Source organism: Trachurus trachurus, assembly GCF_905171665.1.
Source record: "Trachurus trachurus genome assembly, chromosome: 1".
In the NCBI taxonomy this organism is placed as follows: Eukaryota; Metazoa; Chordata; class Actinopteri; order Carangiformes; family Carangidae; genus Trachurus; species Trachurus trachurus.
In genome coordinates, this window is record NC_139891.1 from 6,938,321 (window position 1) to 6,966,030 (window position 27,710).

Sequence of the window (27,710 nt, forward strand, 5' to 3'; positions counted from 1 at the left end):
ATGGGTGGATGTTCAGCTCCACTCCGCGTCAGGACGTGGATGTGATGGATGTCGGAGCCCGGGTGGAGCAGCGCTCGAGCACCAACAACATTACCTATAGCTTTCCTTCACTATTCTTCAACTTGCAGCCGCCCGAGCAGCAGATGACCATGACCACACACACACATACCTACATAGCCTACTACACACGCCCAGGAAGCACACACAAGTCCTGTACAATTTTACCAGTAAAACTTTATTGGAATGATACTCATGTTGCAAAATATTACACTTCGTGTTTTTGTCACTGTTCCCGTGACTTTAGACGCTTCCCTTTGCAGTGTGTATGTGTGTGTATGTGTGTGTGTATGGCGGGGTTTAACATGGTTTTACATTGGGGTCTCATTTCCCTAAAAAGTGCGACAGTATGAACCAGCATTGTGCCTGCATCGAGAGGAAGTTGTGTCACTGCAAAAACATCGAGGAGACACAGAATAATATTGTATAACTTCAAACAGTTTGTCCATGATGATATAGTCAACATTAAACTTGACATGGAGGAAATACAGCGAATGTGAAGTCTCAACAAGTGGTTTACAATTACATAATAATAATAATTAATAATAATAATAATAATAAATTGAATCATCATCATCATCATAAATTAGACCAGAACAACCAATAAGCCTGCTGTTGGCTTATGGTTCCAACATTAGATTGATCAGTGAAAGGAGTTCTTCTTTCAGCTGCTTCACCTCTGTATGATAGAGCTGCAGTCATTGAGCAATGAGTATGAAAAGTAGTGAAAAAGAGGGAGGGTAATACTGGGAGGTGGATGGACCCTTTGTTTAAATTCCCCCAGGTTCACTATGGCAACTGGTGTTGTAATTTGCTTACTTGTAACTTCGTTTGGGAGTATGTCATATTTAAGCACCAGCTGACATTATGAATGGCCTAAAGATGGATCCAGCTTCATTGTGTGATTTTCAAGCTTTGCTTTGGAGGGATCCCGTTACATTACAAATAATTGTTCCAAGTGCGACTACATACCATGTGTTACACTTGGCTTTTTTTTTTTTTTTAATCTCTGGATGTACACTGTACTGTTCTGGGAATATTTACCATGCTTTGCACATTAATCTTAGAAGACATTTTCTTGTATTTTTATCATGGCTTTTTAACATCTGTCCAGGGACAGCAGATAACAAGACCCTTCTGGCCTTACTTTGTCTCATCTCGTCCTGTTTTAATTGATCAGTGCACACGGTTCTCCTTTGAAAATAAAAATAAGTAAGTCACATGACCTAAGTGTCTCAGCATGGTCTTGGACTCTACACATTTTGAACAGAAAGTGAGCATTAACAAAGAGGTCAAGATTCATAGTTGTAAGATGGTACTGCATTGCATTGTGGGAGATGTAGGTTTCATAGTTTTAATAGCTTGGGCCTTAACACGTGAATAAAAGTGAAGATATTTGGCGACTCCAGGAAATGATGTAGTTTATGGAAATTAAATTTGGAATTACTGGAGTGGGCCCTGTAAGACCTTGAATTTGAACATGTTTAAATCCATCATAGTAAACCTGGGGTCATACAATATCCCAACACAACATACAGATAGTGGGAGGAATGCTGTTTCCCCAACAGCAGATAAAACCGGCCATAGACACTGAGCTACACTGGCCAACAAATAATCCAGAACAGATCATTTAGCTCACCCTGCCAATTGCTTCACATTAGGCCATTTTAAATCTCATTTCTTATGACAAAGGATACACACATATAACTACACATGACAAATGTGTAATTCTGAGAAAAGTCTTCTCGCCATTTCCTGTATCTAAACTATTTTGGACAGCAAGGACTCGTGATTCAAAAATATTCAGTTTAAAATGTTTCAAATGACAAGAGAAAAACGGGTGCCTGTATAAACCAAATTAGAACATCTTCATTATGGTGGCACATCAAAATACATCTATAAAGAAGGCATTTTAATGTTTGAAACAGACACTAGTGTCACTTAGTTTTATTTTTTGTAAATTCTGAATGAACAAATCCTACAATGACCACCGTTCTGGGCACTGCTTCAGTACTCCATCGTCATAGCTCAGGAGCTAAGGAGACACTGAACACCTTAAGTGCTAAGTATCATGTACTTTAAATAGACAAGATGTATACTGTGCACTAAGAACTTTTTAGTCTCTTCTCAGCACTAACTCCGTTCCTTCCTTTTCCTAACATATTTTAGCGGAGTATCAATCATCTCTGCATCATAATCACCACATGAAAACCTAAACAAAACAAAAACGGTGCATGTTTTAAACACAGAAATGGGAATAGAGTTGCTGTAACGTGCAGCTGTCACATGGAGTGTGGTCCGATCTTGCGTGTGACAAGAGTTAAGAGGGGCTGGTTGCCGGGGAGATGAACATAAACACAGGTTTCTACAGAAGACAATAAAGCCAAAGCATACTATCCAGACCGCCGCCGCCGCCACCACCGGCTGGTCAGAGAGCTCCGAGGTAGTCTGCCTCAGATGGAGTTGACCCGGGTCAACAGGTTGATTCAACATGCACAATCAACTCGACTGGTGAGTGAGCTCTGAGCAGAGACAGCGAGTGCTTTTAAGACCAAACAGAGTTGTTGAAGTTAGCAAAACCAAATCTTCTGGAAGGGGAAACCTGTGGAAGACGCTAACCAAAACTCTTCATGTTCCCTTCGCTTCCTCTTAGTTAACCAGAACTTTAAATTCCCAAGTCTACTGTATATCATAAGAGATCATCATGATGCCACACACCTGCTGATTCTAACGCTTTACACTGATAAAATGCCTATTTAGTGATATGTTCAAACCTGAGATACCATTATGTCATGGTGTTCCTTAACACACCATTAAAACTGAGATATTTCTGTACCCTTATCATTATTTCCTTGTTTGTTAGCGTGACATGACATCATTGGAGCCACTAGCATCTAATAACATTTAAAAATTGAGTGCTGTAGATATGCACAAAGCCTGGCTATGCTAACAATGATAAGAAGAATAGCTGGAGTTACACAGTAAACTGAATTGATTTTTTTCCCCTTAAGCGTCACCTGTCTCTGAATGAAATTAGTTTGAGCACACCATCCATCATTTTTTGTTTTTCTTTTGCCTCATCGTGCCAGAGACTTGAAGTACGTTATATATGATATTAGAGGGTCAAGGTTTAAATACCAAAGAAAAATTACGAAAAAAAAAGAAAAGCAAAACATTAAGTTAGTTAAGTTTGAAAGTGCATACATCTGTGTGATTCCTTTAAATTTTCAGTTTGCTCCTCTCACTCAAAAGGTAAAGAGCAAGTTGCCAGATATCAGATTACCAGTTTAAATTGAAGAAACTTTTTGTGCAGACTGAGACGTCAACTTGTACGAGACTCAATGGGCTTCATGAAATGACTCACAGACTGCTGTAGGTTAGGACGGACTGATTTCTCTATGCCATGGTGCAAAAGTGAATAAAAGAAGAAACTAATGAAAAAGAAGGGAAAATCTTGAGTGAAAATGCATTGAGGCAACTCTAAATAAGTGGGGTTCCCAACACCCATGAATGTGAAGCACACCTTCGTTATAAAGGGATCCATAAATAAGACAGAATAATAAATAAAAGACAACAAAAACGCAACAGAAAAGGCAACACTGCTGGTTATCAGTCTCCTTGCTCTTTTTCCCTCCTCTATCCCATTTTTTCCCTCTTTTTTTTGTAGCTGGTGCTTGTGATTGGACAGGAGACAGTACTCTCTCCTTAAGTCTCCCACGTGACCAGCCTACCTCTGACTCTCCCTACTTCCTTCTCTCTTCCTCTGTTGCTCTCTAACTCTAGAACTCAGCAAACTCCTTGGCACATTTCTCAGTGAAGGAGACGCGGATCTCCTCCTCCTCGTAGTCGTCGAAGTTGCTGGTGTCACCTGGTCCTTTGAACTTGGGGACGAAAGGAGCTTCAACCTAAACACAGTTAAAAAGACACCGGTTGAAAAGCAAACAACAGAAGCATACGCACATATCTACATTCCACATAAAGTACACACACACACACACACCTTTTTCTGATAGATGGCAATCCAGTCGGTGGTCGCGAACCACTTGTGTCCCTTGATGTCGTTGACCCCGTTCTTGAGGTTCCCGTAACGTTTTGTGAGATCAACCTGAGGGTAATGCCGGTACATTTTTCTTACTTTTGCGCTGTGCTAGTAAATTCAGAGAACAGACACCAAACGCAACAGAAAGCGTATCATCAATATGGCAGAGATATTTCTTTTCACCTGCAGCAGGTTCCTCAGGAGGTCCTTCAGGTCGGAACTGAAGTGAGATGGGAAACGCACCTGAGACAGAAGACAAGGAATGAGGGGAAAAAGCTTTAGATTGGAACTCTGATAGGCAGTCATGACAGCGTCAACCAGGTAAATACAACATCGATTTACAGACTCATGCTGAATATTCCTCACATTAATAAAATCTATTTTGATACTCAAGAATCATTAAAAAAATGCTTTGCATACTGTATATGTCCTGTATTACAGAAACCATGTATTTTCTTTGTTATAAATTAAGTCTGAGGTTCTGTCAGGACTCATGTCACAACTAAATACTGACTCGCATGGAGCCAGACCCAGACCTACTGCCCAACCTGCTCTCTGTTTTTGTTGTTTTTCTAACTACGGTGGCCCTGAGAAATCAATTCCCTGCAACTTCAGAAAACACATTAAAGGTCCCATATTATGCTGTTTTTCAACCATTTCACATGGGTCTAAGTTGTCCAACCATATTGTATTCCTAGTTTATTGTCCCCAAGTCAATCTGCAGCTCTACATCTCAGTAATCTAAAAGTGGCTCTCCAGAGCTCTGCTGAGAACGAGCCGTTTCTGTGTCTGCACCTTGAAATGCAAATAAGATGTGTAAACCACGTCCACTCCACACCTGTCACAGGGAGAGAGGGTGTGGTTTCACTACAGGTACATGTGCCAGTGTTGACATTGGGAATAGTGATGGGGTCGGGCATTGATTTCCGAAAAAAAAAAAAAAAGTTTCTGAGACTTTCATCTATCTTTTCATAAAAAAACAAGTGAAACTGAGGAGCAGCACAAACTGTGCAAGGTGAAGCTACCGGAGAATATTGACGTGGTTTTGCGCCAGAAGAGGAGACTTCCTCCTTCAGATAGCCTATGCTCTCATTCCGTGATGAGGACCGCTGCACTGATGAGAAGTGGTACCGCGTGGGGGGGGGGGGGCGCGACTGTCGCTGTTACAGAAATGTCTCACGGGGCGGAGCTCACGTTTTTCCAGACTGACCCAGGGGGAGGATAAGGAAGTACCGGGAGGTGGAGTCACTTGAGTTCAGCGCATCGTGACGTCAAGCTGCGCAGCACTTTCAATTCGCCCGTTTGGAGACACAATCTCAAAAAAGTGTAACAATCAATTAAGGGAGTGAACAGACTTTTTTCACCTCCAGGTGTCATAGAAAGGCCTCGGGAACACATGGGACCGCTACAAAACCTGTAGAAAGTGGATTTTGCATAGCCTAATATGGGCCCTTTAAAATATGCAAATGCTCTACAAATTCACACATACACTGCAAAACTCACGCACAAACTACAGAAGTGTTTCCAAGGACACAAACAAGTGTTGGACCCAGCTGGGGCACACTTGACTTGTCAGTGCTTCTTGACTTACAGTTTTTATTCAATTGCTAACAAGCATCGGCCAATACTGAAGCTACCTTTTCTAAACTCTGAACAGAGTCTGCTTTAACAACATGCATCTCAGCTAAACAGTTCCACTCCACCCAAAAAACTCTTTCTCACCAACAGAACACTTCATATATGTCTCAAAATAGGCTCATTGATCTACAACATTGGGAACATGTCTCACTCTGGAAACAAACACTACCACTCACAAACTAACAGAGAGCACTACAATAGAAAACGATTTTAGCACTCCACCGAGTGCACTAAATGATCATATATTGTACTGTATGTAACACGAATGAATCAGCAATGCAGCATTTTGCTTCGATTATGTAGTGTGCATAGAGGTCTACTTCTTACGAAAAATTAATTTGACTGTAAACAAAGAAAAAAGTGGACGCACAGAATAAAAACATTGAACTCCTTCTCTGCTACAGTCACTGCCTGGTTTGCATGTTGACTGAAGCATGAGGACAAATGCAGAAGAGTGGTGGAACGCAACATTATCACACACAACAAATGTTGAGTTTCTTGACCTCTGACCTCTGTTTTGTAGAGTCCAGTGAAATCAATGATGATGGCAGAGAGCAGCACGTATTGTAATGTGACATCCACAGTTGCCTGCTGACATTTTTTCATATTTACTGTAATTATATTATTGTATTGTCAATATTTTGTTATGATTTTCCATAGATTTCGATGTGGCTGCAGCAGAAATGCAAAATGTGTTCTTTTGTTGTTGTTTTTTTCAACTTTATGTTTTCATTGTGTTTTTAACTGTTGAACAAAGTGTTATTGTTTTTAACCTGTAACAAATATGTGGGTGAGGTTTTTTATATCAGCCCTTTTGGGTTTCATACCTCCCCTTTGCACATCTCAGTCATGATGATTGTTCATGCTGTTTTAAATGATATTGTTCGTCCTAAATAAAAAACAAAACAAAAAACAAAGTGTGTTAGCATTTGAAAAATGTGCTGCAAAAGTTTCGTGTTCTGCAGGTGGTGGACTTGTAACAGTAATTTTGGTGACTGTGGTTCCTCAATGCATTTTTATGGAAGCAATGATAAGTGACACAGTTTACTCCACATGGACTTTCTGTTCTGCAGACTGTTAAAGGGATAGTTCGACGTTTTGGCAAATTGGCCCATTGCCATAATCCCTATAGTCATAGCAGTAGGTTCGTTACCTTTAATTGTTGGTGCAAGCTATTTTTAGAACGGCAGAGCCGTGAGCTGCTCAGAGCTAGGCTACGGAGGCTAAAGGAATTTCTTGGTTTCCCTCATCAAATACACAATCCAACAACTCCAAAACGCTGCCGTGGACCAGTTGTGACCTGCACATTCACCACACTTTGAGATAATAATGGAACATTATGAAACGGAGCCGTTTTCAAGGTAAATACAGGGTAAATACTGCTTAGACCTATATATTGCTTGCTGAAAAACTGTCCCTGAACACGCATCAGTGGTATTGCATGAATTTACCTGTAAAACAACTCTGTCTGGTAACGTTCCGTTATTATTTCATAGCGTGTTGAATGTGCAGCTCACAACTTGTCCACGACAGCCTTTTGGAGTTGTTGGATTGTGTATTTGATGAGTTTGATGAGGGAAACCAAGAAATTCATTGTCAAATAGATAAAAACATGTTTTCTGAATTAGTTGTGTTTGTGTCCTTGCATGTGTTTTCATGTGTTGCAGCGTGTTGAGCTCTCGATTTCTTTACTTACAAGAGCTGCCAAAGGAAATCAGTTCATCGAGTTCAACGCCAAATTTGAGACCTTCCTGAAATGTCACGTTCACAAGGCCGTGAGGTCACAGTGACCTTGAACTTTGAACGCCAAAACCATATCAGTTCAACTTTATGTCCAAGAGGAAATCTGTACCAAATTTGAAAGGACTTTTTTCTTGAGATGTTCACGAGATATCACCTTCACAAGAATGGGACAGATGGACAAACCAGTAATACAAATCCCCCAGCCACAGCTGTCATCAGCAAAAAGAAATGCCAAGGGAATGCTGCACAATCATTAGATATCAGAAAAACAAGATATCATGACACAGCCCTTCAAAGGATAGTAATATCAGAAAGTAGTGGCTAAAGTAGTTTTTTTCTGAATTTCTTCACAAAACTACTACAGGACTATTGATAGTTTGACTTTCACCAGCCAGCTGTGAGTATTTCCCAGATGAAATCCTCTGACTCACTGGAAGTGTTTCACAGCTCTGACATGGTGATCTATAGTAAGTGCAGTGAAACAAACGAGCAGTCACTGTTTATCACTGAAGCTGTGTGTGATACATAAAAAGGAAGAATTTGGTCTGATTGTTACTGGAGGATGACCACACTGCAGCGCTAGAGTTACAGTATGCTCTATTACAAAGAAAGATTCTCAACTTCTGGGTCGCTAACCAAAATTAAATAAATCAAATCTGACATGCGTGTTTGACTTATCATAAATCATATTTTTATTTAGAAAAAAAACGTATTTTGACAGGCAAGCGTGAGACACGTGAAGCAGTGTAGCGCAGTAGCCATCGTAACCCTCATTTGATTGTTCACACATTTGTGTTGATCTCGTGTTGTGGGTCTTTCTTTTTTTTGTGTAGTTTTTATATTTATTTCATTATCTTTTGTATGTGCAGTTGTCATGGTCCTCCTCAGTTCCTTATCAATGTGTTCTAAAATGCACTTTGCACATGAAAGTATGTGTTTTAATGTTTTTTCCCTTCTTTTTCTTGTTATTTATTTATTCCACCTTCATCTCTTCAATACTGATACTTGCTCCTTGTCTTCTCTTTGTTTTTTTTGTTCTGCTATCTCCCCACTATTTGCCGTATTTGCCTCAGAAGTCCAACATACTCATGCATATCACAGACATGCACACACACACAGACACACACTTATGTGAATTCTAAGTGAAAACATCATCTTTGTTATTTATTTATGTATTTGTTTTTGTTTGATAGGTTATAGTTATCATTGCATATTTTGACATAATAGAATTTAACATCCCCTCTTGTCTCGTGTTGTTATGTATCTTTGTTTTTCACCCCTGTTTTACACTTGTATTGTTCCCTGTAATTGTCCCATGTAATAATAAAAAAAAATGTTGAAAAATATTATGCTTGTGTTTTCAAAGGTTATTTTTGAAAAATAAATTGGCTTGGTCTGAATCCTAATCATGGGAAAACATGGTCCCAGGGTGGGCCAGTTGAAAACCCTAAATTATAGACTAATATGTCACTGTCATGAAAAATGCATTAACAAAGATTAGAAAAGAAATTGAAACGAAACGATTGAAATCTCAGTAAACAAGAAAACAAGACGAGACTAGGTGTAAACCCAGAATGTGCCTGAGCTGTCTGTGGTTAAATCCTGATTTTATAACTGTGTCGTGATGTCATCTGACAAAATCACCACATAGATTCATCAGATTAAGGATAGGATTATTATTTAATTTGTTTTTTTCAGGCTTCTCACTTGGTTTCAGTCACAGTGGGAAAGAGAGATTGAAAAATTGAAGATCAGGGGGAAGAGAGGGAGAGAGAGAGAGAAGACGTCAAAGGCCATTAGGATAAAGATGGCTCTACCAGGTGGATGACTGAGGAACAATCAATCTGAGACACATTTAAACGTCAGTCTCTCCTGCAGCGTGCAGCTTCTGTAGCTTTGCTTCTGTTTACTACAAGTGTAGAACAGACTTTTACTAAAGGCCGGTCTTTTCTTTTCTAACTCCCTTGGTGTAAAATGTAGACATGTTCAGAGAGAGTGAGTGAGTGAGTGAGTGAGTGAGTGAGTGAGTCAGTTACATTTGTGATGATTAGGGATGTCACGATTACTTGTTTTCACAATTAACCGCGGTATTAAACACCACAATTAATTAATCGTCTTGATTCCTAAATACCGTCACTTTACAAAAAAGATTACGTCGGAACTATATTGGCAAATAAGTGCCAAAATAAAGGTAAATGCACAGATACTGGTTTAAATTAAGTAAATTTTTTAAGTAACATTGAATTGGTATATGTTAGCGTGTCATTTGTAATAAAAAAATTTAAATAAACTTTTTGGTATAGATGACAATTATTAACTGTATTATTTTGTGTAAATAATTAGTAATGTAACCTATTAGTTTGACTATATTTGATTTTACACTTTCATAGTGTTGTGAAATTAATTCATGTACAATAATCGTGATAATCATAATACCGTGATTATTTCTCCGACAATAATCGTACCAACAAAATGTATAATCGTGACATCCCTAGTGATGATAGGGGAGGCACTGTCGTGGTTCAGCCAAAACTCAAAAGGAACAGAACAGTCACAGTTCTTGGCAAAGGACACAGATATTCGTCTTGAACACAAAGCGGGAAAGTGAAAATATGCGTGTGTGTGGACATACATTAGAATCATTAGAAAGCCCCTCGTTAAATTAAAGCACGAGAAAAAATATACAACAAATATACAAATACAACGTTCCTGTCTGTTTATGTCCAGACTGTGTTTAAGGCTACATCGGTAGCAAAGTGATGATAATGAAACTATATGTAAACCCTTTTTTAAAAGCAAGCTGAGCTGAATTTACAAAACACAACTGATACAGGCTCAGATATGCTTGCTTCTTCCGATACTTACTTAAGCGATATGATCAGTTAAAGTCAGAGAGGTAACCAAAGACAAACTCACCTTCCCTGATACGATCTTTTCATAGATCTGAATGGGCTGGTCAGCAAAGAACGGTGGGTATCCTGCCGCCATCTCATAGACGAGTACGCCCAGCGCCCACCAATCAACCGCCTTGTTATACCCCTGGTGGATGACAGAAGAGAGGAGAGAAGACAGTGTCAGACTGGCAATAATGTTATACATTAAGAATATCTTATTTGTTTTTTGGAAATACTGTTTTAATACTGGTTAAGAGCGCTTATTTGTGCTCCTCCTCTAGAGCGGTGGTTCCCAACCTTTTTTGTCTCGTGTACCCCCTGAGCCACAAACACCCCCTCCCTCATACGTATTGATGATTCTCCAAAAGTGGTCATATAGAACGCAACACAAATGATTATGAAATGAAAATCTATTTAATTTCTCTCTTCAATTTGTAAAAAAAAACAAAAATCTTCGCACATCTATTTCTTAGGCAGGTGCGTCGGAGGGTGACAATTAAGTCCAAATTAGAAAAAGAAGAGTTCCCGCACACATGGCCAACTTGCAGAATTTATTGTATTGCAATGTTTCGGTGCTAGGCCTTTTTCAAGCAAATGTTTGCGCCAACACAGGGAGCCATCTTAAATAGGAGTGGCTGTGTGACACAAACCAATCACTTTCCCACACGTCTGGATGTGGGGAATTCAAATATTCAATATCAACATATAAACAATAGAAACAGCATCAATATACAAAGGTAAAGAGCAATGAATATATACAATAAATACTAAGCTGCCGTGACTGGATACATTAGGTCCTAATGGAAGGTAATAGCTAATAATCACAGTCAGAAACAATAAATACGACAGATACAATAGAAAAATAGAAGACAGAGGGACTTGACTTGACTTGACTTCTCTTCAATTTGTACAAAGACATTTTACACATATTCTCCTGCATTTTAGTTGTTTCCGACTGTTTTGGTGTTTGTCGTGGCCAAATAGGTGGTAGGATTGTTTGTCACAATACTAAAATTTCAAACTCAATACCGATACCCAGGAAAATATTCAATGACACCATATTCAATACAGCAGCAGTGCCTCCCTTACAGCTTTTTTTTTTTTTTTTTTGTGGGAGGGGGTTTCCCATTATTTAATTTGTATTATAATCAAAACTATAACAGGTGTTTTTTAATCAAATAAAAGGCTAACTCTGAGTGGTGCAATTTCAGAGTCTAATGTGTTGCTATTGTTTCATTATGCATTTCTCCTCTCCTCTGATGGGCATCGATACTTTTAGAAATCAGTAATGTATCCAGATGCGCTGTTTTAGCATCGACACTTCTGACAACCATACAGAGCTGTGCCACGGGTTGTTGTCTTCTGGGGGGAAACTAGTTGTGGCGCACGTACCATTTTAGTAAGGCATAAAGTAAACACAGCGAGAGAGGGAATGACTGGGAATATCTACTTATTTTCTTGGAAATAAATAACAAATGTTTCCACTGACCTGTGAAGCCCTGGTTGGGAATCACTGCTCTAGAGTAACACTTAATCAACTTAACCACAGTGAAGTGGCCTTTCTCTTCCTCCAAAATCATAAAAAGAAAGTCACTAATACTGTGGCTGATATACACGATATTGACGCGTGCATGGGTGTATTAAACCAGTCCAAACAAAAGTCCAGTGTTATTCAAAGTTGATTTATTTGTTCTTACCATCAATAACTTAAACTTCAGCACTGCATGTCACAGTAAAGTAACGTGCACCTCATCAGCCTCACACTGTGGCTTGTTCACCCTAATCAAATAAACCCTGTGACTTGTAGTGCCTTATGTCACTTCCTTTTCCCCAGGAAGTGACCAAACACATCCCACCAAAATAAAACACAAAATAAACATCAAATGAAACCCAAAACTGGCTCCTACACACAGTCTGATTGTCCTATCGTCACCCCGTGAAACTGTCAACGGCAACGATATGATTTCTGATGATCTCCTTCACTCGAACAAACACAGCGCAGCGAGCATGAACTGATGAAGCCTCTTGGATGAGAGGTGAAACGTCTTCTAAGACAAATAACCAAGTCCAGTTGCATTCGACTGAAACTTCCTTGAGATAACTATGACCTGGATGAATGAGAATATCCACAGGCTCACAGCGCAGCTCCAACACACAACAAGCAGATTCATTACAATCAGCTGATAAGAGCTTGTCAATCACCAATCATTATGTAGGAGCCACGAATAAGGTGAAGGGATATTGTTATTTCTTTGGGTTGTTTGTATCAGTTATTAGGTCATTTATTATGTAGAGTAGTGTGAAAGAAGCAGGAAAAAAAATACCACTTTAAGTTTGGGATCAGTTCATGACAAAACAGCTACGATGTCTTACATTTCTGCCGAGTCAAACCATCAACAAAAAACATGGCTGAAATGAGTTAAGTTTAGGGTTTCCACTATATTAAGTAGTGGCAGTGCACCACTGCTTAATTACCAGTATTCCAGAATTTGGTCGGGGCAGACGCACAATAATAATCTACCACTTACCATTACTTTGCACCCTAAATAACAAACGCCCTAAAGTGTCTCAACCCACTGGGCAGCACTCGGTTTATCAAGAAACAACGTTGGCAAGGTTATTGTAGCCCAGAAGTTTTACACATCGGGGGCAGGGAGGGGTGCAATGCTTCAAAACATCCCAGAGGAAACACTGAAGTTTGTGCAATAACTTATGTCACCTTTTGTTCAAAGGCTGGATGTTTCATTTTGAAAGGACACAGTTGAATATTCACACGGAGGGGAAAGGGGGACAATGGTGGCTCACCTTGCTGAGAATAATTTCTGGGGCCAGATATTCTGGGGTACCACACAGTGTCCAGGTCCGACCCTTTACGCGTTTGGCAAAGCCAAAATCTGTCACCTGAAAAGAGAAAGGAAACAGCAATGACAAGGTGAAGGTGAGTAAGAGAACAAGCAAAAGATAAATAAGCAGACATAAGGGAGGGAGAGGAGCCAGCATTTTGGCACAGTGAAATGTTTCACCAGTTTTCATTTCACTTGTTCACCACTAGGGGGCAGCAGAACCTGTGCTTAATGACAGCACAAAGCAAAGACACTCCAGCATATTCTGCTTTAAACAAGCCTTCCTTCACTGGTGGATTTTTAGGAAATCATTTCTATTGATTTTTTATTCGGATGACGCTATAGTCACCAGTTTTAATTTCAGAGACGCATGGGACGCAGTGACACACAACCTACAGGCGAGACGAGACAGGCCGATGCTTAACTGTTGAACTGTTGAACTCCTGAACTGCATCGTCTAAACCACATATTTAATATACAGTATATTATTATAAGAAAACATAGGCAGTCATACATCAACTGTCCATTACTGGCAACGACTGCTCCACCAAACTGACTCCAACTGCAGAAAGCTGAAACTGCTTTTTAAAACATTGTGTCTCGTGGTGTTATTGTGTCTATACAATTCTACAAGTGTGAAGGGGAAAATATGAAATTGACACAATCCAGAGACCTACAAGAACAATACAATCTGTTATTTCAGCAAATCTGCTATAAGGATTTTGTGGACAGATTTTTACATGTCTAACCTGTTACTGTTACTACATGTAACCTGTGGCAAATCTCCACCAGCTACATATTGCATTCAGTGTCTTTCCCAAAAACACTTGGACTTGTGGACTGCCAGGAATCAAACCACCGACCGTCTGGTTAGTGCATGACCTGCTCTACCTCCTAAGCCACAGCCGACAGCTCGTTGGGAGCACTGGCTCATTTCTGTGGAGCATGACGGTCAACTTGACCAGTGATAACAATAGTAATAATATCAGACGCAGGAATGAGTTGATGCAACTCTGGCATCACCACATCTGTGTATGGCAGCTACCTGAACTGCTGCCGATATGCAGCGCTGTGACTGCCAGCCCCATCTCACTGGCTGGATAATGGCCATCATAAGCGATCAGAAAAGCAAAAGTTGTAACCAGATAGCCGTCATGTGATATTTTTGATCAGCCTCAGTCGCATTGCAAAAAATTCTGCCTTTCACTTTATGTTATAAATGTATATACATAATTATAGCACACATGGGGGTCTCTTCTTCATGCCAGGGCTAAGAGGGCAAAAAATTAGAGGGATAAGCCAACTTTTTTTTTTTGTGTCTTGCCTCACTCCAGAGTCCATGACCAGCAGATAGACACCGTCCTTTTGACTATGTGTGCAGTAACAACGGAGATACGGGCAGAGCTGGCGCACCGCTAATTAGCTTAGCTCAAACGCTGGAAGCGCATAGGTAGTGTTAGCCTGCCTCCACCTAAAGTCACCAGAGAAACTCTTCAGCAACTCTAAATGAAAACCGGCGGGCCGGTCTTCGTCTCAGAGCTGACAAAGCTCTCCAGTATCTTGAGCGGTCAAATGCCGGTAACGGGACGAGATCGGTCAAAACGGAGGGTTCAAGCAAAGACGGTTTATTTTGGTTCAAGCTAGTTACATCAAGGGTAGGTAAGCTTCCTATTTCAAAGTAAAAGCACAAATTCTATCGTCATGGTTTTCTGCATGTAAAGGGCAACGGGTGTTTTATTTTGTGAAAGTAACCGGAAGTGCGTTGGTCACAACGGCTAGCTTGAGTAGCGCCGAATTCATCCGAACAAAATTGTAAACAGCTGGTATTTAGACAAATGAACGACACACTGCTGATCTAAACGGCTACTTTCTCACCTAAACATGTTTGAAATGTCGATAAAGTGATATATTTACAGAGTTTAGAGCTAAAATGAAATCAGCTTCTGACTGCTGATTTCAGCTCGGGTAGGAGGCAGGCTAACACTACCTATACACTTCCAGTGTTTGAGCTAAGCTAATTAGCGGTGCGCCAGCTCTGCCCATATCTCCGTTTTTACTGCACACATAGTCAAAAGGATTGTGTCTATCTGCCTGTCATGGACTCGGGAGTGAGGCAAGACACAAAAAAAAAATGTTGGCGTATCCCTTTAAGGACCCCCAATTTATCGGCCAATTTACAATAAAAAAAAAAAAAGTGACCGATCACCTTAAAAACATCAGCTTGGTTAATACTGTGTTGTGTGCAGCTGAGAGACGCAGTGTGTGATGTCGGTCCACCTCCCATCTTGTTCAACGCACCAGTGTTATTACTGAGGTGTTATTTACCTGGATGTAGCCCTGTTGGTCTATGAGCAGGTTTTCAGGCTTCAGGTCTCTGTAGATCAGGTCCAAAGCGTGCAGGTATTCAAAGGTCAGAACGATCTGAGCAGCGTAGAACCGAGCATGAGGCTCACTAAACACACACACACAGTAAAACACAGACCAGAGGAGAGATGAGCATGGCTGAAGAAAACAAAAACAGACCTGAAGTAGAACAGATCTGGGCAGAATACAACAGAACATAGGAGGACAGAGTAGGGGAGAGCAGAGCAGGTCTCCAGTTTACTCATGCAAGCGCCTTGACAATGCTTCTGTGCAGTAAACTTGACGCTGCGTACAGGCACTAACCTAAATCTGCCAATTCTCCGTAGATGGGAGAACATCTCTCCACCTGGTACATATTCCATCACCATGTAGAGGTTAGTGTTGTCCTGGGGAAGACAGAGGACCTGTTAGTCACACTCACTCTCTCTCCATCAAACACACACATACACACACAAGGTTGGGCTACTGTACAATATGGAAATTAGATTTTGTTGGCCAATGCGAAAAAAAAACCCAAAAAACACTGACTTTTACAAACTGGAGTTATTACCGTATAAAAACCCAGATGAAGAGGTGAGTAACTGTGTCTACTGTTTTCTTTAGTAGAGCTACACAACACTAGCTTCGTATCTTCAACAAGGATTTCACTGCTAACCCACTTGTGTGTTTGTTGTTGAGTCTTCCATCTGTGTGCTGGACGGCACACATGGACAGGAATATTCTGTTAATAGGTTTATTTCAGGCATCAAGGATATTCAGTCCACGGTGCATCTAAACAGCTTAACCAGAATAAGGCCTTAATTGGAGTATCGCCTTCAGCTACTGTAGGTTAGTCAGTCTGGGTACAGACAGCCACTGACGAAGAAAGACTGTGAGAGCAAAAGGCTAAACAAGACAAATATCCGGGTGCCTCAGATAGCTACAAACGTGGCAGAGCGAGCTCGCTCCACTCTGTGCTTGCTGGTGTGGTGACTTAGGGATCCCCCCCCGAAATGCAAAATTGTCCCGAAAAAATTAAATAAATCTATATTTCAAGCTTGTTTGTAGCGGAAGCTCCTCTTCCCGGTTCGTCAAATTTGGACGAACCAGGGTCTGTCTGAGCTTCCGCTACAAACAAGCTTGAAGACAATTTCGCATTTTGGGGCTTCAATACAAGACGGACATTACATACGAGCAGCATGGAGGTATTTGGATCTTTTTTGGTGTGTCCTTTTGTTATGAAGAAAAGTGGTATCCATTTGCAACCGTTATATGGAGATGCACTGCTACGCCGAGACCCCCTGTAACTCAGAGAAGCCACGGAGGACTCTGAAACTTCTCCCAGCCCTTAGTCGACAGGAGGCTGAGTAGATAATGAGTGAAATTTCAATTTTGGGTGAACTATCCCTTTAATAGGATTAATGGGCAATGATGATAGCAGTGATAATAAGGATGCGATCAGTAAACTGACAGATCATTGCACCAGGAAATACCTCGAGTTAAGCGTTAGCCTAAAGCCTAAGAAGACGGCAGTAGACTTTGATATAAACATACGTTGGGCCTGTTGTGTGTTGATAACACAGAACGCTGTATAGACTTGGGAGCGGTCTTGAATGATAAACTGACCAGGAGTGACCACACTGTTTACATTTTAGATAAGCCGAATGTTTCATGAGCGTTCATAGTAAGCTGTGTTGGGCAAGTTACTCTGGAAAAGTAATACATTACTGATTACTCCTTTTAAAAGCAATCACATTACTGTTCTGATTACTTTATTTCAAAAGTAATTAGTTGTGTTACTAGTTACATCACTAGTTAATCCATTCCCGCCTGAACAAACAAACAAACAAACAAAAAAAAGAACATTGTCTAGCAGGACAGCGGAGTGAGCTCACACTTGGTAGCCCAGGACAGGTGGTTAAAGGGATAGTTCAACATTCTGGCAAATTGGCCCATTGCCATAATCCCTATAGTCTTGGCGCTTTTCCACTACACTTTCACGGCACGGCACGGCACGGTAAAGGTGTTTTTCCACTACAGCTGAGTTCGCCAGTTCCTCCTCAGCGGGGGCAGGGTCAGCACGGGGGTGATCGTGGAGGCGATCGCGGGACTGCATTGTCCGTCTCTCTTTTTTCGATCCTCTCGTCAGCTCCAAACTCACTCGTCTGTACCTCGTTAACAGACCACACAGCAACATTTAACTCGGGTGAAGGAATAACAACGGTCTCGGTACAGATCAGCGGCCGCCGTTGCCGCTGTTTTTTTGAAATTTCCGGGTTTGATTCTCATGTGGGACCAAGGGGGCAGTTGTCGGCCTGAGAAGTGAAGCTCACTTCCGCGTTCAAAAAACTGCATTCCCCCCGGCTTCCTCTGAGGGCTGGTACCGGAAGGGAGCATTCTCCATAGACCCCCATGTTAAAATAGCCGACTTTACGTCCTCAATAAACATGTTAAAAGCCTGGTACCATTACGTTTTTTGGTCTCAACCGATAGTTTCTACCCCCGCACACACTCTGAGGGGGGTGAATTTTTTTGAAACTCTACCGTTTTACTGTTATTAGGTTAAAACTCTGGCCAATTAGGGTGCGAAAACGTTGAGTGACAGGTCCGGAGACCGCTGCTTCGAGGCCAGTGGGCGGGTTCTCGGCCGGCTAACGGCCGCACCGCTCCAAATATGGCAAGTCAAATCCAACATGGCGCGGTTCAAACCCCCGTAGTAGCGGCACAAAACAGACTCACCAAAACCAATGGGTGACGTCACGGACGCTACGTCCATTCTTTTTACAGTCTATGTGTGGGACGTGGCGCTCGCACTCTTCCAGTGACGACGCTCTGCCCAATCAGTGGAAGGCAGTCGGCTGACGTCACGTTTTAGTATCGCTTCAGCTCGCTTGGAACCAGGGCCGAGGAGGTACTAAAAATAGTACCTGGTACCAGGTACTAGGGCTAGTGGAAAAGCAAAAAAAGCGGGCCGTGCTGTGCCACGCTAATGGAAAAGCGCCATTAGAAGTAGGTTTGTTACCTTTAATTGTCGGTGCAAGCTATTTTTAGAATGGCGGAGCAGAGCCATGAGCTGCTCAGAGCTAGGCTACCGACAATTAAAGGTAACAAACCTACTCCTAAAACTATAGGGATTATTAGATTAGATTAGAAAACGTTATTGATCCCAATAAAAAACACATAACACACACTTAACAAACAATACAAACAGTTCCATACTATTGCACAAAAACAGCTCGACATGATTGGATACTTCATACGACAGAGTACTCAAAACAAGTGAATTAAATTGATACAGGCAAAGATAAATAAATAAATTATGGCAATGGGCCAATTTGCCAAAATGTTGAACTATCCCTTTAAGTGTGGGTGAGCGCAGCAGAGAGACTCTGGAGCATGAAGTGACATTGGTGCACCAGGACTGCAGAAGTCAGGTGGGGCGGGCCGATACTGGATCTCAGGATGGATGCCTAGTGTGGCAGTGGTATATAGTTACCATAGTTACCTGGGCTTGTAACTATAATCTAATTATTATAATTATAGGATTTATAACGCATTACATTACTCAGTTACTGAAAAAGTAATCCATTTACAGCTCAACACCGATACTGTAGTAAGAGAGCAGAAAATGATGTGTGTGGGTGGTGGATGTGTAGATGTGAATGATGCTGCTCACAGTGACAAACTTGTCTGTGCAGTTTCCATCAGCTCTACAGAGCGCTGTAGCCTCTTTCAGCTCATTGTTTTGGTTTGACTTTTTGATGTTGTTCAATGTTAACTTTGACAGTTTTTTGATTTTTTCAACTGGTCGTTGCTACTACTTAAAGGACAATTCCGGGCAAATTCAACTGGGGGCTGTATTTTCCTAACATTTTAGGTCTAAAAGAAGGAATCTGAAGATTTTCAGTTTAATTGCTCCTGTTTTGCGGTAGTTGTGTCTGTCCCCGCATCGCCACGGCAGCGATGAATGGGAGCGGATTGAAGTTCAGCTGCTTAGGCTGTTTACATCCCTCAAAGCCACAATGTTTTTCCACAGACAGCGTCAGGTGGCTACTCACACATGCACCCAGAAGTTTATTTACTTCAAGCAAGTCAAGAGTTGATATTCCTGTGTTTATGACACAAACAGGAGCTTCCGACTGCACGTGAACACACCGAGCGTCAACTTGGGTCTCACGCGAGACTCCGTGAGACTTTGAATTTTAGTTATTTAGTTTATTTCGGACATGCTAAAAGAAATAAAACATAATACAGAAATGGACAGACATAACAAATAAAAACTTTGCAAAGACAACATATGAACAAAATAAAATAAAATAATTGAAAATAAAGATAATTAGATTTTTTTTTTTTTTTTTTCATATCCAAAAAGGGGTGGGAAGAAGTAAAACGTATTTACTCCCACCCCTATTCATAAATTATCTATCAAGCTATCTAGATCTAGTTTTACAAACATGTCGGCTTGCTTGAAGTAAATAAACTTCTGGGTGCATGTTTGAGTCGCCATCTGACGCTGTCTGTGGAAAAAAATTGAGGCTTTGAGGGATGTAAACAGCCTAAGCAGCAGAACTTGCATCCGCTCCCATTCATCGCTGCCATGGCGATGCGGGGACAGACACAACTACCGCAAAACAGGAGCAATTAAACTGAAAATCTTCAGATTCCTTCTTTATACCTGAAATGTTAGGAAAATACATCCCCGAGTTGAATTTGCCCGGAATTGTCCTTTAAGTGCAGCAAATGCAAAAGAAGACATGACGTGACATCATGATGAACACTTCATGCTTCATCATCACTTTGTGGCATTGGATTTGCTGAATGACAGTGTGTGTTTCTGCAGATGTTGTGCCAGGTACAATATCTTGTTTTGTTTTTTTCAATGGACCACTTTTAGAAACATAAAAGAGAAACACAAATACAGCGGCAGAGCTAGCTAAGGAAGTTGATGAGTAGATGGAGGGGAAATTTAGCTAGTAACTCATCATCCACGCATCCACCCACATACAAACACTGTCTGAAATTCTGCATACCTTGAACGAGTACTCTAACCGCACCAGGAAAGGAAAGCTGACAGCCTGAAGAATCCTCTTCTCATTCAGAGTGTGCTCTATCTGCTTGAGTTTCACCACCTGAGAGGCAGAGAGAGGGAGAGAGGGAAAAAGACAGAGGGTTAAGAGAGAGTGACAATATCCTATCTTGCTGAATAAATAAATGAACATGATTTCATTAGAGTGGCAAAGTCTTAGCTCTGTTTAACACATGTGCATTAACAAACTGACAACAGTATGGTCAACAAACTAGTGATGCAACAAAAAAAAATTGTCCAGGGTACGATTCAATTTCCTATTATGAAAAACATCAAAATTAATTTTGATGTTTTTCATAATAATGTCAATACAGATAATACAATACATCCCCTGAATTCCCTGAACCGGCTGAACCACTGCTCAAACACACATACATTTTTGTACAACATATTTGAGTACATTTAAAGACTAGCTATATAAAGATTTATTTCTATCAATAAATTCCAATCATTTCTATTGTCTGATTATAATGTGAATAATAGGTTTAGGTTTGGTAAAAAATATTTTCACCATTTTCTGTAGTATAGTGCTTTTTAATATTTACCACCAACAGTTTTTTCAAATGATCTCATGGAGGCATTCATCTTCAACAAGAGTTTTCTCCCAGTTTTACTCAAATAGCAGCTTAAAGCAGAAGTAAGCGATCCGGTCGTTTTGGCTAACTTCCTGTCAGCCGATGGAGTTAGCAGTCCCCGCCCTCGTCCCTACGTCACCACATTCACGCGCATCCCTTGGCTGCACACACAGAGAGGACCGCCCCTTTATGCCGTTCTCTCTCCTCATTGGATAAAGGTTGTAGGATACAAGGAAAGTTTTCTCCTCGGCTTACAGCAGAGCAGAGTGACCGACAGACCCGTGTTTCAGACCAAACACTCTATATAAGTGATTGCTGTCGGAAGATATAACTATTGAAGACTTATATTAACACAAAACTTCCGCTTACTTCTGCTTTAAAGATATAAGACCATACAGTCTGCCCCCACATATTAACTTTATCGTAACATATTTAGAGCAGGCATTCAACTTTATCTTCATTCAAATTGCAAATGTGCAATGTGCAATTGCAACAACTTGCTAAACATGCTTTCAAAACCTGGTTAATTTGCCAGCACATAACATACTTGCATTGACATAATAGGCTACAGTAATCTAATAATATAATATAATATAATATCTTAAAGCACAGTTCATTGGAGCTGTGTGTCTTTGGGCTGTGGTGCATATCAGTGAGCAGAGCAGCTTTATGTCAATATTGTATTTACAGGTATTTTGATCGATGTGATTAAGAACCCGAACTTCCATGTATAATATTAACAGGCTTAGCCAATTAGCCAACAACAGGCCGTGTAGACAGAATATTATTTGATAAATGTAAAAAAACAAAACAAAACAAAAAAAAACAAATAGGGCATCAAAGTTACTCTGCTTGTGACATGATCAGCATAAAGAGAACCTCAGCCTGTTTCAGCACCGTTCAAAGAGGTTCCCCAGGGAATAAAAGGCTTGCACCTGGATTTGTTGTGTCTGTGTCTTAACACTAGCATGCACCATGAGCTCAAGGCCTTTACCCATTTTCCATAAATGTCTCAGGCAGACCTGGTAAATACATTTTTTTTTTTACATCGATGGCATGTATGTGTTGTCTATGAGTGTCTGTAAATGACAGGTAGCATCTACCCCCCCCCTCCTACCCGCTGTGACCCCTGACCCAGACTAACCTTCTGCTTGTTGAGGATCTTCATGGCATAATGCTGTCCTGTTTCTCTGTGCCTCACCAGCATAACACGGCCAAATGAGCCCGTGCCCAGGGTTTTCAACCTCTCAAACTGCTCCAGGCAAGCAGTGTTCTGAACAGACAAAACAAAAAGAGTTAGTTGATTTTTGTGAAAATGGGATGCTGGGGGTTGTGGTGTGGGAGGTTTTTTTGCCAGCCAGGGCCGGAGGCATTAGGTTTTCTGGTTGTAGGTCCATCCACCGTCCCATTTTTGTGAACACAACATCACCTTGAGAGAATTTTTCTGTTCTGAAAAGTTCTGCAAAAATGTCCTATTGGACTGATCTGTAGTTTTGGAAGATCAAAGTTCAAGACCACAAATGCACCGGTATGCAAGTCTGGTCACTTTTCCGCTGTTTTGCTAACCCTCCTCCAGGCCATGTGCATTTGTTTTCAACGAAGCCGGCGAGAAGTCAATCCATGGAGCGGTGGATAACGTTATATCATACACACGTTACGATGTGTATATTTGTGTAGTCTTATCTGTCATAAACAAGAGATTATGGGGCGCGTTTGTGACGCGGTGCAGCCGAGACGAGAGCTGGGACACAAGGCGCGTTTCCACTGCAGGAACTTGGGGGTCATTTTACGGGGCCGGGACCGTTGGTGCGTGTCTCCACTGCAGGAACCTCCCCCACAGGGCCGCTTACAGGAACCTTTACGGGGCCGAACGGAGTCCCTGCCTGGGGGTAGGTACTCAGATCGGCCCTGAAAATGTCCCGGTGGGGCTTGAGATTTACTCTGTGCTGATTGGTCAGACTCAAGCAGGATGTGACACTAAGAGAAAGCCCCGAAATAAGCGGCATTTTTAAAACCCAACGTTACTAAAAACGTGAGACGGACGGAAAAAAGAGAGAATAAGTCAGTAAAAGACGAGAGTTGCAGTAGGCCTAGTAAAAGAAATGTGTGATAAATACACGATCGCGGGATTACGTGATGATCAAGACCACAATCCCATCTTTTTTTAAATGTATTTATTTTAGAAAGCGTCTATGCTGCCAGAAAAAAAACAACAAGAGCAGCAAAAAAAAAAAAAAAAAAAAACGCTGCACAACGGCTGCGCGATGATCGAAACTGTCGCACGTGGCCATAAGAGCCCGGTGGGTCCTACTCTGCAGTGGAGACACGGTCACCGAGAGGACCGAGTGAGAGGACGGTTCCTATAGAAGTTCCTACCCCCTCCTTTTACCAGGAACTCCTGCGGTGGAAACGCGCCTACAGAGTCAGCCGCACTGATCTTGCAAAGTTGTTTTTTAAGCTAAGACACGCTAGGTGGAAGGCAGAGAGCCTCCTTTCTCCCTCGCAACAAGTTACAAGTCATTTATTTAAAGTGGAACTACGCAAGTCTGGTCGCTTTTCCGCTGTTTTGCTAACCCTCCTCCCGGCCATGTGCATTTGTTTACAACGAAGCCGGCAAGAAATCAATCAATAGAGCGGTACGTTATATATAGGATGTTACGATGTGTATTTAGTCTTAATCTGTCATAAACAATAGATTACAGGTTACAAGGTATATTTGTGTCGCGGTGCCGCAGAGATTAGAGCTGGAAAATGTCTGTAAGGATACAATGGAGAAGTGATGAGGTCAAAGGTCAACTTCACTGTGATATCATAATGTTTGACCACGTTTCTTCCTGCAATTTGGTTTGTTGTTGGAAATGTAAAAGCTCAAGGCAGTACTTGGACTTACTTTATATTTAATTTCTTGTGTTTCCAGTATGTGTTGTTTGCCAACACATGTATGGTACTGTATAGGCATGGGCATTTCGAGTAATTTTCTAACCTAACCTGGTCTTACTCGAGTGACCGATTACTTTAATAAAAATAGAATGACTCTGTCCGTCAGACAGAGTGCACTACATTTTGGCAACTACGCTCCTCCCCTCTCCTCTCCTCTGTTAACACTACGAAAAACCTGAACCATGGCATGATTATGTGGTTTGATCCGACGCTAGACTGTGCTCTAACAGGCCATTTTTTAAATCTTAGGTTAACCGGGTAATAAATTGTAACCAATTCGTAACCAGATTAACAGATGCCTAGTATGGTATATGTCCATCATGTATAAGAGATACAGTTTATGACAAATAGAGTTAGCGTTTTCAATACAAAAATGTGCGTGTGACAAGGGGCATTTTTAAAATGAGGAAATGACCCCCGCTCAAACTACATACAGTATATCTTGGCTCACAACGAATTCGATCGACATATGACGAAACAAGGATTGTTTGAATTCTAAAACAGAAAAGCTGTTACAATATTACAACATTACATTAGAGACAATATATGTGACTTTTACATTGTGGTATATGAACACAGACACACACATGTGCACACTAACCTGTGCAGGATTCTCCCACTTCTTGAGGAAGTCCTCTTTGGCTTTAGCAAGGAACTCCTTGACTGTGGAGAACAAAGCCACAAGTTTTACAGATGAATGGTGTGCATGACCATGTGTGTAAGAAACCAGAAAATAAATGCAAATGTTTTCTAATGTCAACTGTAGCCAGCCAGTATATATTTAAAGAAATAAAGCCAAGCTTATATAATGATATCATTATATGATCATTTATGACCTTTAACAGATACACAGCATAGGAAAAACTTCAAAAATTGATGATGAGCAAGGATGGGATCTAAGAAGCTACGCTCAAGTGGTTACATGGTATGTTCCTTAAACTTCTAGGACTTCCCTGCTAATATTGCTTTTGATTCAACTTTGTTGTGTTCAGTTCATGTTAAAATTAACAACTCGGACACCAATAGCAAAAAAGAGAGTGGCGCGTGACAATTTGTGACACATGCTCTACAGTTAATCAAGCCCAATGGAGTCTTTTGAAGGTGGGAGAATGAGCCTCAAATACTGGGCTGATTAGTTACCAACCGCAGGGACAATTGATTTTACACAAAATCATCTGTTTGCTTGTCATGAACCATTAACCATGTGACATCTGTGTGATGCTTTCTGAGGTTCTGAAGGCCACCTTTTGCATCATAAGGGGCAGTACATGTCAGGCCTGGGGGGGGTGCTAGTCTTTTGGAAGTTTGTCTCATGGTCAGTCTACACAGGTCAGGATATCTTGGCCTCTGCTGCTTTGATTTTGACCATTATGTTTTTAGTAGTCCGTCCTCTTTTAAGCCCCCTAACTTTATAGGGGTACAATACAAGATCGACGAGAGCAGACCAAAGTAACTGATGCAAATATCAAAAATAACCAAACAAATATTCTTTCACATATGGTTCATTTCGAGTACAGTTATAAATGACATGTTACCATTTAGGGTTGGCTGTAAATGTTTCCTAACTTCCTCTCATGGTCCAAGGACTTAAATCCCTGAAAAAGCATGGCTAAGAAAAGCTAGGAACGCCGGTGAACAGTATCATACCGTCAGAGCTATACCATATCTCATACATTATTTAAGTTGGCTGATAGAGAATATATTTGATTGATGAGACAGCTGTAGCAAATATCTGAAGTATGTGTATGGTATCCATCTCTGCCAGCCAATATTTGATTAAAGAATAAGATACACGCCTATTTCATGATCAACCACAACACATAATTACCAAAAGACTAGGTTTGTTTTACTAATGCAATGCTGTGAATGCCACGCTGTTCAGCCAGTACACACTTCGATCCACTGGTCAAAAATACAGTACGTTACACAGTACGTTACCCCACTGAATGAACAGTAAGTAGGCTCCAGTATACACATCTCATCCTAGTTCAGCCAGACCTGCAGACCGTTATGGGCCCACCTAACACCACAGTCACCGATTAGGATCCCCGTATTCGTTTAAGATCACCCACACACATTTTCAGTAGCATCTATTTCCAAAGCACATTGCTGTCGGCTGTTTAGCAGCTCACAGTGATTCAAGTCAGAGGAAGGCATCTGATCCTGCCATAGCATCCACACGGATCAAAGAAAGACAGAGCGATTCTCCTACTAACGTTACACTTCATTTCTATGTCCACATACTGCTCACGAACACAAATATAATGTCATTTGTAGGAGCCTATTCGTTTGCAGCAATAACAGGACTTGCCATGAACGTACGAGTGGGTCTTAATGAACTGGAAGGCAGGACTAGGCCTCTAATTATCTGTGTATGGCTTGCTGTGTGTGTGTGTGTGTGTGTGTGTGTGTGTGTGTGAGGCTAACGCAGCCTGTTGTAGCACATCGTCTCGGATCATGTCATGAGGCTGCAACAGAGCAGGTGTTGCCCAGCCAGGAGTGATGCGTGCTGGCGACGGTACCCACCACTTTCCATCTCGTTGCCCTTCCTGGCCGTGGGCGCGTTGCCCATGATGACAACTTGTCAACGGACGGTCGGTGGCTTCGCGGCCGCCCTGCAGCCTCCTCAAGCCGGTCTAAGCTCGATTAGGTCTGGACGGTGTTTCCTAAATCCAGCTGTACCGAGCGCTAACTCCGGACTCTTGATCTTTAATAACCTGACAGCTGCTGATGCGGCGCCACGGCGAGACCGGAGAGTGCAGCCTGCTCCCTCACTCTGTCTCTCCACCGTCACCGACAACCGACAACCGGCGACCGACGTCGAGCTCTGAGCCACGGGGAAGTGTCGCTGCGGTGTGTCGGTCGCTGGGGCTCCGCTGGACTGTCAGGCCGAGCTCGGCGCAGTTGGCCTGAACACGGAGGATCCAGTCTTCTCCTGTCCCTCCTTGCAGCCCCCGCCGAGCGAGGCCCCCCGGCTCCCCACCTCTCCCCCAGCCCAAAAAAAGAAAAAGGAAAAAAAAAAGAAAAGAAAAAAAAAAACAGCTACGCCGAGGACGGGGATGCGATATTGGCAATCGAGTGCCTGACACTTTTCGTTAGCGAGCCCAGCCTTTAAAAATTAAACATCGGCGGGGTCCGACTACGACGGATAATCGCCCAAATCAACATTGGCCCCCCCGCAGCCTCGGACACGAGCGAGATGACGGAACTACAGCCGAGCTCCCGCCCCGCCCACTGCCCCCTCTCTCTCTCACAACGGCCTGACTGACAGTCGGAGCTCAATCACCGCATTGGTCACTTCTCCGCAGCCCCGGCGCCGAGGAGCGCTCTGATTGGTCCTCATCAATCCATCAACAACCGCAGCATCCCGCCGCCCTACAAAAAACTAGCGAGACGGACGTCAGCCGTTCATTTTTCCTCCCGACGACGTACGCGCCCACTTTCTCCGCTCGCGCTCCTCCATTGGCTCGGAGCGGACGAACCGTGGGAATCTCAGTGGATGCGAGGATGTCTATTGGCTGTCAGTAGTGGCTGACAGGAATGCGCACCCCC

General features: G+C 41.8%; 1 protein-coding gene across 1 annotated transcript; it reads right to left on the bottom strand.

Moving 5' to 3' along the window:
• Nucleotides 1-322: 322 nt before the first annotated feature.
• prkacab (protein kinase, cAMP-dependent, catalytic, alpha-b) lies at nt 323-27,448 on the bottom strand. The gene is made up of 11 exons (XM_083978827.1): nt 26,685-27,448; nt 24,760-24,821; nt 22,363-22,491; nt 20,588-20,686; nt 15,882-15,964; nt 15,540-15,666; nt 13,177-13,272; nt 10,394-10,516; nt 4,280-4,339; nt 4,058-4,162; nt 323-3,962 (listed from the first exon to the last, which is right to left on the bottom strand). Exons 1-11 carry the CDS (start codon nt 26,728-26,730, stop codon nt 3,837-3,839), a joined length of 1,056 nt encoding a protein of 351 aa, XP_083834953.1. The 5' UTR covers nt 26,731-27,448; the 3' UTR covers nt 323-3,836.
• Between the last annotated feature and the right edge of the window lie 262 nt (nt 27,449-27,710).